Source organism: Taudactylus pleione, unplaced genomic scaffold (assembly GCF_031769625.1).
Source record: "Taudactylus pleione unplaced genomic scaffold, aTauple2 ptg000095l, whole genome shotgun sequence".
Classification (NCBI taxonomy): domain Eukaryota; kingdom Metazoa; phylum Chordata; class Amphibia; order Anura; family Myobatrachidae; genus Taudactylus; species Taudactylus pleione.
Genome location: NW_028284497.1, coordinates 12,811,607 through 12,825,425, shown reverse-complemented (window position 1 = coordinate 12,825,425; position 13,819 = coordinate 12,811,607). Strand labels below are relative to the sequence as shown.

General features: G+C 42.2%; 1 protein-coding gene across 1 annotated transcript in view; it reads left to right on the top strand.

Annotated features, from left to right (window-relative positions):
• SLC7A7 (solute carrier family 7 member 7) overlaps nucleotides 1–9,573 on the top strand; it is a 36,996-nt gene extending 27,423 nt beyond the window's left edge. The window contains 4 exon segments of the mRNA XM_088469960.1: nucleotides 6,998–7,043; nucleotides 7,046–7,143; nucleotides 7,440–7,623; nucleotides 7,707–9,573. Of these exon segments, the coding sequence (XP_088326086.1) occupies nucleotides 6,998–7,043; nucleotides 7,046–7,143; nucleotides 7,440–7,623; nucleotides 7,707–7,801 (423 nt within the window). The 3' untranslated portion in view covers nucleotides 7,802–9,573.
• Nucleotides 9,574–13,819: the final 4,246 nt, after the last annotated feature.

Here is a 13,819-nt window from a genome sequence, read left to right as displayed (position 1 = left end):
GCATATTGGCATAACGTCTATGCTGCCATGTCTGAATCAGCCCCATTATGGGAAAGTTGGTGGAGTACGATAGTTGGCAGATTTTTGTTATGAAGAAAGAAGATACATGTGTCTAATGAAACTGAAAAAAAGAGAATAGAATCAAATGTAAATGATCTCCTCAATGACTAGGGAGGTATATTGTAAAAGGAGAGTTTTTAAAAAGTGGTCCAGAATTATACCAAATGTCACAAAGAGCAAGATACATAATCAATTTATAACCAGCGGTTGGTGCAAGTAAGTAAGATGAGTACAAATGTGAACAAATGACACCGCATACATGCAGTTCATTTATCCTTTAAAACCTGCTTTTAAAACAATAACACATGCAGGGATTTTAGTTATGGATATATATATAAATATAAACTGTCAATCACTATTAAATTCTCTATTCCAATCAATAATACCAGCATTACATATAGATTTCGAAATTGATAGCCATTTGCATTTTAGACTACATTCCCAGAATTCCTTTAATAAACTGGCGCTGAATGTAGACTGAGCCTGCTGAGAGTATGACACTATGTTTAGACATTGCATAAGCCTTAATGGACAATATTATCAGAACGTCAAAGAAAATGAGAGAAAAGAGAGTGTACATTTTATAGCCAGACCAACAGGAAGTCTTTTAAATAAGAGATTAAAGGTGCCTACACACTTACCGATATTTTACACGATCTGGACGATTCCGACGCATTGGAACGACAGATTGTGTCCCCGCTGGTCGCACATCGCATCGTCAGATCTGCCGTCTGGGACACAATGCACTGGAAAAAAGTCCCGGATGCATGATGAATCGTTTGAAGATGGACTAAATCATCTGCAGAGCTGGCGGGGAGGAGTCTCAAGGGAAATCGTACACGATGTTGGATTGTGTGCGGATAGGTAAGTGTGTAGGTACCTTTAGGGTAAACTTTTGTTTAGGATTAACACAAATTACTGCATGAGTAACAGAGAATGGGATAGTAATAAAACAAAGTATAGGGATTCATTGGAAAAGTGGGAAAAAATGTATATGAGAGAAATTATTGACACATTCTGCACTACAATAGCAAAGGGCTAGGCTACATAACCACTAGCAATTTTTTCCCTAGTAAAAACACTGATAAAAGCACATATCAACGTGCATACATGTTCAATACATGCTTGATATGTATTTCTACTAGAAACCATTGCATGCTTTTAAATGATGTAATGCGACAAAGATACAGAAATGGAATAAGCAGCTTTCCAACACAAGTAAAAACACAAATGCGTAGGAAGTTACTTGGCATAAAGTTACCATATCCATTTACATGTTTTACTTGTATTAAAAACAAATGTAAAATGCATGATTAAAAAAAAACAGTGAGGGTGTACCCTTAAATAAATATGAAACACCTTTGCTTATTTAGAATACATTGAAATGTGGTGAGGCAAAGGTAGATATATAATGTAATTGGTATAGTTAGGTTTCCCTGAGCAGCGAAAACGATAATTTAATGTAAATATTAAATTTAGCATGAATTAAGTTATATAGTAATACATACCTCCCAACTGTCCTGCATTCAGTGGGACAGTCCCGTTTTTCTGGGAGTGTCCCGCTGTCCCACCCGCGGACCGCAGTGTCCCGCGGTGGGGGGGAAGTTGGGGAGAGCACAAACCGCTGCTCTGCATAGCAGAACAGATCAGCGGGTGTGCAGAAGGTGAACAGCGCACGGCATCTGTTCACCAGTGTAGGGAGAGCCTGGGGGTTACCCAGCATCTCGGAGAGAGTGCTGGGCACGCCCCCTATAGTGTCAATGACAGGGGTTTCCGTGAGGCTCCGCCCCATTTTCATGAGGCCCCACCCCCTTTCCGGATGCACACGCAAACTGTCCCTATTCATTGTACACTAAAGTTGGGAGGTATGGTAATATAGGAATAAGTGCATTGAAATTTCCGAACTGAAAAGTGTTTTGTAGTTCATGATATTCATAACTGTATTTTATAATATGGTAAATGTGTAGAAACTGCTGTGGATATTCTACATGTATGTGAAAAAGTATATATGTTTCATGTATTTACATAATTTATAGGGTACTTCTTTTTTTGGTAAGGATGTGCCTCAGTGTAGCGGATGCACATACATTGTAGAAGAAGGGGCGGAGTAATATAGTTGGGAGTGGTTTGGTTCCTGTGAGGGAAAAGAGGGTCCGGTTTGGAGATAAGGAGGAGTGGGAACAGTAGCAGCGGCTGGGAGTCAGATGGCGTGGTGCCAGTGAGGGCTGTATACGGAGGGTGTTCCCGGCGAGCGGTCCGCGGGTCTGCTAGCACAGAATATGAGGCAGTGGGGGGAGGAGGTCTCCCGTGAGGTAAAGCCAGCCCACAGCCAACTGATTGAAGGGCCAGCAGTAGCCAGGTGGGCCTGATTACACTGCAGTAGGAAGGAGCCCATACGCTGCAGTGAGTACTGTATACACACTGCACCTGGCAGCAGTTAGCAGTAAGATAGAGATGTGCAGGGAAGATAGGGAACCTAGGAGCTTTATATTGCAGCTGACCCTGGTGAAGGACTGGATGGTCTTCTAATACCCATGAACATCAGCTCTTATGTACATTCCCCTCAGTCCATAGCCGCAGAGAAGAGTTGGGGGAGAATTAAGTAAGCGACTGTATTTATGCTGAGAGACATTACTCTTCATCGCTAATAGATAAGGATATTATTTCTAACTACAGCTTAAATTGAAGTATACAGAAGTCTTATATTACACTGACACCTTGATTAAAGTAAACAGATAGTTTGTTCACTCATAGCAAATCCAATGGAGAAGGAGTGTGAATAAGAAAAGGGCATCCCTCCACCCTGGCATCAAATCTGCCTTTCCACTAATCAGGCAGCCATTTACTACCATCTGTTATGCAAGTAGACCTCAATTACTGTGGTTTTCATCTAACTCAATAAGACTGAAGTTACTATCACATAAGATTATATAGAAAGAAGTATTCAGATCTATACCCACTATAAGTTTTCATGAACTTTATTGATTCTATATAAAGCACATATTACAGTCTGCTAAAAGCTGAGTCCTGGAGGAGGATCTGCATTAGGGTCGCCTGGATTCCTGACTGAACTTTCCATTTCCTTTGGCTACGGATTTTGCGCTAACCCTAATTCTGCAGAATAGGGTGTATAGTATACTATGTACTAACAGATACATATATGTCTATATATAGTAATGTCTTGTATGAGTTATAGTATCATTTTGTTTAGTTAAACTTGAATTTATCCATTGTAACCTGGATGTAAGTGTTTAAATATAGTGAGTTGAAACTGTATACACCTTTGCATATTGATTCAGATAAATAGAAAGGTTAAATGGAATGTGAAGTTGTATTACTTACCTGGGGAGAAATGTAAGGTATCCAAAGGTGGTGGAATTAGCAAAGGATAAAGAACAGGTATATTATTAGAACTACTCCATCTTTATTAAGATTATTCAATCACTCCCTACATTTTAAAATTACAGTGGAATTCACCTTAAGGTGTAAGGGGTCAATCCTATTAGGTGCGAGATGCGAGGTCCGAGTTGCAATTTTCACTTCGAATTCGCATAGCGAATTCATTTTGCAATCCAATTAGCAACTCACACTGAATCAGTCAGACTGAATTCGCAACTTTCCACTCGCACCTCCCTAAGGGTGAGAGATGGAAAGGAAAATCTTTATTTGAAGGTTAAAATGTGGGGACACTGTGCTGAACCCCTTGGACACCCCCCCCTAGTGACCAATTAGGCAATGTGAAGTTTCCAATTAGCTGTCATTTTTGGGGTAAAAAAACAAAATTCCTCAAATTACGCCAAAATCAACTTTTTCGTTAGTTTAGGCAACCCGAATTTAATTACAATAATTTTTAGTTGAAAAATAATTGTTTTTAAAGTACCCCAAAATCACCCTGTTTCCTAGTTTTTTTTGCATTCTTCGTTTCATTCCTTTGAGATTAAATGGAAAAAGTTTGTTTTATATAATTTTCTTGCATTTAAAAAAAAAAAAAAAGCACAAACCAGCCATTTGACACCATTTAAAAACCTACAGTAACTTCCTAATGCCCACAAACAGCCGTCTATACAGTCCTGCTAACGAAATTATCCATTTTGGGGGGTCCAGGATGGTCTCCCCACATTTTCATGCATTTCTCGCAAATCTCATTTGGCAGTCAATTCGCGCACCTCCGCTGCGAGTAGTGCGAATAGGCATTTTTAATTGGATTGGAGAATTCTCGGGAGCGTGCGAGTTTCAAGAAACAAACTCGCTACTTGCAATTCGCACCTAATTGGATCGAGCCCTAAGAGGCTTACCCAAGCAAGCCTCTAGGGAATATAGCTTCCCCTATCTGTTCAGCTTGGGTGGAGGCACTGGAAGAATAATAGGAGGTACACCACTTAGCAGTAGTGTAATGGAGTGTACAATAGCTTACATTGCAGCTAGTATCCCCTTTAGAGGTTAAAGGGGGGTTACACTTATATAAAAAAACAACTAAAGATTCACAATAAATGTTCAATAAAAATACGTGATTTCAAAAAAAGATTCACAAATATATGCAGAAATAACTATAAATATTTACAAATTTATATGTTGTAATCAATACATTTATAAACGTAGTTACTTCTCAGAAGAGTTTATTATTTGAGATAAGGTTGATCCTGGGCCAAAATATTTTCTATTACTCGGCAGATTTTCTACTTATAGCAACCCAGAATGTGGTTGACAGAGAACATTAAACCTACATCTGTACAGAAAATGTAAATACTCAGACATCTCAAGTGTCAAGGAAAGCTACATGTCTATTGTTATTAGGAGCTTATTTTACATAAAAAACATGCACTTTAGGTTTTGCAGGTTCTACAAGTAGCTGTAACCTGCATTAATGTACATCAATGTAGAAATTCTCAATCCTGTCCTCAGACCTCACCAATATTGCATTTTTGTGGAGGATGTGTCTCACTCCTAGCTATATACTCAGTAAAGAAAAACATGTTTTGCATTGGCTTTGGCCCCATGACAATAAGGTTCCCTCATGCCTATTAGATTACTAGGAAGCTGATATCATGTACAGTTCTTGTCTGTTTTAAATCCCTTTTAGAGTGACCCTAATATCTGTTGGGCTTATTTATTTGTACTAGTTTGTGGATGCTCATGCTTACACTCACATTACACATGTCCCTCCTGCACATATGGAGGCTGATGTAGAGTGAGGCTTACAGTATGCTAGTTTGCTAGCAGAAAATACATAAATTGGCTTTGCGTATGGCCAAAAAACTCTCTGCATACATATGTGCAAGTTTGGTATTTCTGACACGGTAGCTGCAACTGGAGAGGAGAGACAGGGGAGGGAAGGCGGTTGGTTACCAGGGCCGTAACTAGGGTAATGTGGCCAGTCCCATGGCACAGGGCACCGCAGGCCAGGGGGCGCTATTCGGGCCTGTCAATTTTCTGTTTATTATCATTCTCACTTGTAGCTTCCTCTTATTTTATCCCCAGGATCTCCTGGCTTTCCCTATCTCTTCCTTGGCCCTTCCCCATGAGGCCATTCCCCTTTTTTTTGGGTGCATTATGACCATATTTGAAAAATGTGTGGGGGCCAATGCTCTTTCTGGCACAGGGCACTAAAAAGTCTAGTTATGGCTCTGGCGGTTACATTGGCTGAGTACAGCTAGGATGTGTTTGCGTAATCACAATACAGACGTATATACACCTGTAACAATGATATTGTGATTGCACTGCAGAAGTGGATGGGTGCTTATTTGCTTGTGCATGCATTATGTTTTTGTGCATGTGTTTATCATTTTTTTTCCATACACGCGATGGAGTTGTAGTGTTTCATTGAGGCCTAATAATGAATATTGACTTCATAAGCAAAACAAATTGGTGTAAGTGTATGTGATGTGTGCCACAGGTAAACCTGGCGCACATGATGCCAGTGCAGGCTTGCACCCATCTTGCAATGATTGCAGCTTTTTTGGCTTATATAGTTTATGCCTGTGATTTAGGGCACAGTTGTTTCCAATGCAGCTTAAGCCCTCCGAGCTCAATGACGGTTGCCTGTCTACCTCAACTGAAAATGTCATCAGTGTTCACAAAAATATAGGCACATTTGCCCATTAATTTAAGTGTTTTCCCCACAATACATATTGTTTTGTCTTCATTCATGTATCAGTTAACATCTTATAGTGAGGTGACATTAGGCCTATAATTTTAAATATAATACTAACTTTAAACTATAATGGAGTAACTTTCTTTTGTAAAATACTTCAGCATCTATGTTCAGCCCATTGTGCCTTATTGCGGCCTTTTTGCAGCCCTCCACAAATCAGAAATGTCCACTATTTCATGATCATTTACATGGGATGGGTATGAAAACCCGGCTGTCGGGATGCCGCTGGTCAGAATACCGACAGGGGCATCTCGACAGCAAGAATCTCAACACCCATAGCAACTAACGGTAAGTGATTTACCCTACCCTAACCCTACCCTAACCCTCTCTCCCCGGTGCCTAAGCCTAACCTTCCCCTCCCCACACCATAATCCTAACACCCCTTTCCTGGTGCCTAAACCTAACCTCTCCCTAACATCCCGATACCTTCAGGGAGCCGATGGTCGGGATACTGGTGCCGGGATCCTGACCTGTCCGGATTTTGGCACCGCTATTTAGACCGTCGGCATCCCGCATGCCGGGATGCCGATTACATCCCATTTACATACCACAATCTGGTAAATCTGAGATTCTTTAGGTTCACGTTCCTCATAGTTTCCAGTTACAATAGACTCCCAACCTTTCCCACTTATAAACAAGGGACAGGCTCATTATGGAACAGCTCGCAAATGGTTATTCATGACAGGTGTTGCGTATTTATTGTGTTGTGAGTCCACTTTGAAAAATAACCAACCTTCCTTGTGTGGTATATACTGACTGTCCATTCTGTCTTTTGTCTGCCTGTAGGGTGCAATGGCTCTAGTGTATCTCTGCGTTGAAGATATCTTCCAGCTCATTATTACAGCTTCAGCTATTGGCTGTTTGTAGGCCTGTCTATTGCTGGTCAACTTTATTTGCGTTGGAAGGAGCCAGACAGACCACGACCTCTGAAGGTTAGTGTTATATTTTGTTAACTTTTCTGCTTGTTTTCTGACCTCTATGTGGTCAGGGCCTCATTTGTCATACAATATTCTCTTCTGGGGTCGTCTAGATTACACAGCAACTTTTTTTCTTTACACCACCAGTGTCAGGTTTTATTTGCACTGTTCTATTATTCCCCCCCTTAGTATAATTTGAGGGCCTACCCCCTGGATGTATCTTTCTATTTTCCTGCAACTGAGTCATGGGCTGTTTGCATAGTGTCCTCATCTGGTTATTAGTCCTCCCTCTGCTTTCTTGTCACTTACAGCTCAACCTGGTGTTCCCGGTGACATTCTGTATCTGCACTGTGTTCCTAGTGGCCGTACCGCTGTACAGTGACTTGATAAACTCTCTGATTGGAGTGGCTATAGCACTCTCTGGGGTTCCTGTATATTTCCTTATTGTACGTGTTCCAGAGGAAAAGAAACCGCAGTGCCTACGCCGTGTAGCAGGTATGACAAATATGTTTGAAATGAAATGCAACAGAAAGTTGCTTGAATAATGATGATTTCTTAGTAAATGTCTTTTCTTGCAGCTGCTATTACTCGCTATACTCAGATCTTATGCTACTCTGTCATCACTGAGATGGACTTACAGGAGGAAGACAAACTTACAACAAAATCTGACTGATAGAGATGGGATCACTACCTTGAAGCTGCTGGAACCTTATGAACCTCTTCCGTCACATAATTTATTTCTTACACTGGATGGACATAATTTTTGTTATTAAAGTCTTCAATGCAGGGTGGCTGCAGGGCGGTGCTCTGGCATGAAGTTGGCTGAATAATTTCTCCCTGGCAGGGGAAGTGTTCATCATTATTCACACCAAAAAACTTTCCCTGAATTAGGATGTTAACCGTACAGATCCCGGAGTGCTGGCCCATGCCAGTAGAAGTTGAAGAAGTTATATGTGTGAGCCTGCTGCATTACTGTATGTACCAACTAGGAGACCAGAGACCATAACCTTAGAGTGCCTTACATGATTGAGAATGTTATTTGAACATTACGCACTGGTCAGAAAGTTATACTAGGCCCTAGCATTGGTATAATAATAACAAATACTGTAATAAAAAAAACTAAAACAGAAATGATCTCTCAACACTGTTGTTTTGAAAATTGGGGATATCTATGACCTGCTTCCACTAACTGGGTGTGTTTCCTGGATCTTTAACTGATGGTTTGATTCAAGTTTTTAAGTACCTCTAAATGAACTTGTATACACTATAATATCACAATTAGTCTGATATTGGAGCATGTATGAGCCTAGAATCTGTGATCCCCAATAAAAATCCTCTCTGCTATGTTTAGATGGGTCAATGTGTTGCTAAGATTTTTTTTGGTTTATTCAGACTGGCCAGCATTTGTGCGTGGGTTGACTGCACTGAACCCAAATGGAGAATTGGACATGGTTAATGAATGGCCCGCTGTCAAATGTATAGGAGTTATTAATACTCCCTGAAATGCGAATGGAGCAGATAGACTTGGTTTGCATTGCAATCTGGTTGTTTACTTTGGTACCTGAGCCACCAGATCAGTGTAATCATCCAGATAACCCAACTAATTTCTTTGCATAGTGGTTGAACTAATCCCATGTGTGATTATGGAATCACTAAATCTAGAACTTCTAGAGAAAAATGAGGTGTTTAGTTTGTATGGACTGTTCTATCTCAAGTAGTCCACTAGCTAAAACAATTGATTGAATAAAGGAAGAGGAGCACTAAATGATAGATCAAGTGCTGCAATACTTTTCTTACAATACATAACCAAATACTTCTATACAATAAGAAAGGGCATAATTGGGCAAATTCTTTCAGCAGTGTCCTCCAGCTGGTGAACTCTGCACATGATTCTTCGTTGGATGCAAAGTGGCTGTAACTGCGAGCAACCGCAGAAGCCAGATCCACTATCTTATGCTAATACATACAAGGATCCGTATGGCTTCAAGCAGGAAGCTGGTCCGCCCACTGCTTTTCTGTCCACAGCGCAACCTCAACATTAGTACCGGCACTTACACCTGGCCTATGCTGGGTTCAGGAGATCCGCCAAAATTGGTCAGACATAACCAAAAATGTGGACAATTAGTTCTGCACATGTGCAGCATGCTAACATTCACTATTTACGGACTTATATAGAGCTGCACCTGACTCAGAATCAAGCCCTCTATGTATGCCTTGGGAAACTTTAAGTAACACACATCAAGGAACTTTAATTAAAAGTCCCTTTTTAAGCTTATATTTGCAAGTGAATTTTAATTTATATTGTAATAATAGTGTTGCAGTATTTGAGCTATTGAGATATTTTCTTCTTTAGCTCTCCTTCTCCATACAGTTGTGGCAGTGATCGGGTAATTACGTTCTGTGCAATTAAGTTGATTTTATATATTTACCCATCTTCATATAATAAAGCGGTATTTCATTATTACGATTCCTTGTTTCTCCCCCTTCTATATATGGAGTCATTCTGACCTGTTGGGAGTCTGAGGAGACCAGAAAAACCGGGTGAAGTTATTGTGTGGTTTTTACTCAGACATATCTTTATCATCAACTGAAAGCTTTTTGGATTGAGCACCGACAGGTGGAAAGATACGTATTTTATATGAAAAGTGGACTGAAGTGTGCCCTGAGGGTTGCCCCAAGTAACATCTTGTTTTGTTGTGTTTGTCTATGAAGGTGTATTTAATTGGGAACCACCTTGATAACCTTTAGCTGCACCCGCAACTGAAGCGTGGGTTTTCTTTATTATACAACAATTATATCCTGTACATAGCTATACTCACAACTCAATATTTTTAAAGTTAAAATGCCATCTTTTAGTACTGTACTTTTCTGCCTAATAGTTTTTATTATATTATTCCAACTGTTATTGCTTTGAAAGGTGCCACATGTTTTTGCAGTGCGATGCAACGAGAAAATCAAAGCGTTTATGGGGTCTGATTGACAGATGTATGCAAATCTCAGATATTTTGGGGTCTGCACTTGTGTGGCGTGCGGAGCAGCTGCATGACTGGCCACCGTTTCCGGATACGGGGGGGGTGGGGGAGGGGGGTTGCCGTCCCCGTTTTCCAGGAGGGACAAGGCCAGGGTCTCACAAGCTGCCAGGAACTAGCCAGGCTGAGTGAGTCTCAGCTTACGTAGCCTGGCCAAAGCAGCAACCATCGCTGATCCGAGGCAGCATCTACAGACGCTGCACTTGGATCGCAGATGCAGCAAAGAGGTATGACACATTCTGCTGCATTTGCATTTGAGTTCGCCGGTATTGCACATCCGCTTTCTAGTGGCTGTACAATACTGTCCATCTTTGAATCAGGCCCATAATGCAGAGACCTACACTATAGATTAAATAAGGTCAAGTGTGAAAACAAATGGTAAGGAGGGCCCTGCTCATGACAATCTGCTATTTAGTGTGAAAGGGCACAGTTGAAACAAAAGGATGTATCAGTGTCCAGTGGCGTAAGTTCATCGCAGACACCCGGAGGCAAGTTATAATTTGGCACCCCGCCCCCTCACAGCCGCTGATACTGTAATGTAGTATCTTGCATGCAGATGCACCCACAGTTGCACACAGAATATAGGCATGCCGCAGATCATTTTAATCAGATTGCTTTTGCATCCGATTCGCATTGCTGTGCGAATAAGACTAATTTGAAGGGAAAAATTTGCATGACAAGATGCTCGGCGCTACTGAGTCACTCTGCGCTCACGAGTAATGTGTCGCATGGAGGATAGATGTATGTGAACACATCTGTATGCTTCTTTAGTCACAGATAACATAGTGACCTGTATGGTGCAATTAGCATTAGGCTCAGAGTCCTCCTGATGGAGAGGAAAACCACAGTGGGATGGGGAGTTGTTGATGAGGTGATGCGCCAGAACTGCTGCACGGGTCCGAGTGGCTGAGGAACAGTGACACCAATCAGTAGGGACAGGCTATAGATAGACAGAAACAGCAGCTGATGGTCTGATACGGAGCTCTCCACTAGTGTATGGTGGCATCTTAGGTGCCAGGAAGAGGTGCCATGTATTGGGCGGCCGTGACGGTACACTCCGGGTACATAGTTACAGCCCTAAGTGGGGCAAATATATTGTGGGCAATTAAGGGAGGTGCCCCTTCAGTGCTAGAGCCCATTGGCAATTGGCAGGCACCTCCATTGTCTCCCATAGTTCTACCCCTGCCAGTGTTCATGGCTGGCAACAGAAATCTCGGGGCCTGGTACACTTATGTTTTTTGCCCCACCCCCTTTCATCGTAGGTAGGTGTAATGCCACTGGGAAGAGGCATAACTACAGTTGATGGCGCCAAGGGTAAATGCAGAAAAATGGTGCCCCTTGAAACATTTTCTTTAATATTCTGCTGGAATACTTCTATTAGTACTCATACACATTGGAAACAATATTAAGGCGATGTAAGAGCAAGGCGAAAGATCACTATAACAGGGGTGAATACCATGTGCCTACACACACTGTTGTGGATAGGAAATATTAAGTGAACGGCTGGGGGCATGGTGGCTGCCCAGGGCCGGTGCAAGGTTTCTCGGCACCCTATGCAAAACTTCTGCCTACTGCCCCCTCTCCTTTCCCCAATACCCACTTTCCAGCCCCTCAGGTGAAAGTGTGGAGGTGGCGTCTTAAAAGTTCCAAGTCTCCTTCTTCAACTTCTGCCATCTCACGCGGATACCTGGCAGTCTCTCAGTTGGCAGCGGGCCTGCTCCTCCTGCACCACAAAGTGCAGGGGAGCCTCTCCCCCTTGTGCCTGGCGCAGCAGCAGAGTACAGTGGATGCACAAAGGCTCTGAAGGGCAGGTGGAGGCGACAGTCCAGCAGCAGGCAGCAGGTGCAGTCTTTCCTGAGGAGACAGCGCAGGCAGCGCCTGTCAGCCCCGGGTAGACTTCCTTATTTGGGGTTCCCGCAGCCGCCGCTTTGATTCCATTGTTGTTCTCCTCTCAGCGCCCGCAGCGTAACTGGGCCCCTGCAACAAGTACAGTCAGTCTCAGCTAGCCCCGGGGCCCGTAGGCAGCTGCCTAATGGAAGCACTGGCCCTGTAACCGCCTAGGCCCCCAAAGCTGTAGTTTGTAATTTAATTGAGTCACACATGTGTAACCATCATATATAGCTTATCCTGCAGCTCCTTACAATGTCTAGTGAGACCATTTTGTATTGGTAATAAATAATTAGTATTAAAATTCTAACTCCTGGCACAATTTACCACAGCAAATCACTGCCAACGCCGACTGATCTTTTTCTTCCTCTCCAACCTGCTGTACTTAAATCAGGTGTTAAGGAATTGGTAGGTCACTTGTTCTATTTACCAACTCTAGGATCCACCACCAAATAACTTTTTGGTGGAATCCTTCAGCCAAATCCAGTAGTGTAAGAAGCTTTACTAGTGGCTATGTTTTGAAATAGAACCCATTGCAGATTTCACATTTGTCATTTTGCCCTATAGATTATATCTATAGTTGAAGAGAATATCCCCAACAACTGAAGGGGTATAGTGAAACAGTGGAGTGACTGGCTGAGTGTTGAGAGAGGAAAATGAGGCAGACAGCAGAGTTAAAAATAGACAGAAGACGAGTTAGGTGGGAATTTTAAAGGCCATGAAGGAGTAGATTATAGTAAACTGTGTGAAAAATGATGAGGGCATGTATGAGAGTTTCAGTATTTTTAGGGGAAAGAGCCTGGAAATATTACAGAGGTGGAAATTGCAGGAATGGGGAGAGACTACATGTGGGGGGAGAAAGAAAGGCAGAGCCAATAGTGACACCCATACACCTGACATGGGGAACAGAGGAGAGGGATACATCAACAGGGAGGGAAAGGAGGGTGACTTTGCTGGTGGAAAGGAAATACAGTTCTAGAAATATTAATTTCATAAATCATTGAGCCATTCACACGGAAATGGCTGAAATATAAGAGACATGGAAGAGGACAGAGAGAGGAAAGGTAACTTTGTGTATTGTCAGCATAGAGGTGGTATTGGAGGCTATATGAACTGATAAGTTCACCCAGAGAAGTGTAGAGGGCAAGTATACCACATTCTGAAGGAACTTGAAGGCACAAAAGAGATTGGATGGTAGTTTGAGAGGGAGGAGGAATCAAATTAAGCTATTCTGAGAATGGGGAGGCAATAGCTTGCTTAAAGTATGTGCAAAAGGTGCCAGATGATAGAGATAAGTTGACCAGGTGGGTAATGTGGGAGCATGCCTTAGGGGGGAGGGGGATATCTTCAGACACCCAGAGACTGAGGAGAAAGGAACGAGGTCAGTTGTCCCAGTAGTGGGTGAGGGATGTGGAGCTAAGATATGGTAAAGTGGGTGCAAAGTCAAGCACAGGGAAGAAGGGAGGGGAGAGATTCAAGGTAGCGAAGAGATAGCAAAGATTAGAAGACTGGGAAGAGATGAGGTCCTTGAATAGGATGGTTTGGCAAGTAAAAGTGGATGACAGAATGCACTTGAATTAAGAAGAGAGCAACATTTTCATCCAGATGTGCTCAGAAGAGCGAGAGCAATTTTGGAGAAAGTGGGTCAGGGTAAAAATAAAACCCCTCTTCATGTAAGAGCCATTGCCCTGGATGAACATGATATTGATAGAGATAATCTGCTATCTTGTCTATTTCTGCTACATACAATGGAAAAATTGGTATATTTCTGCTAC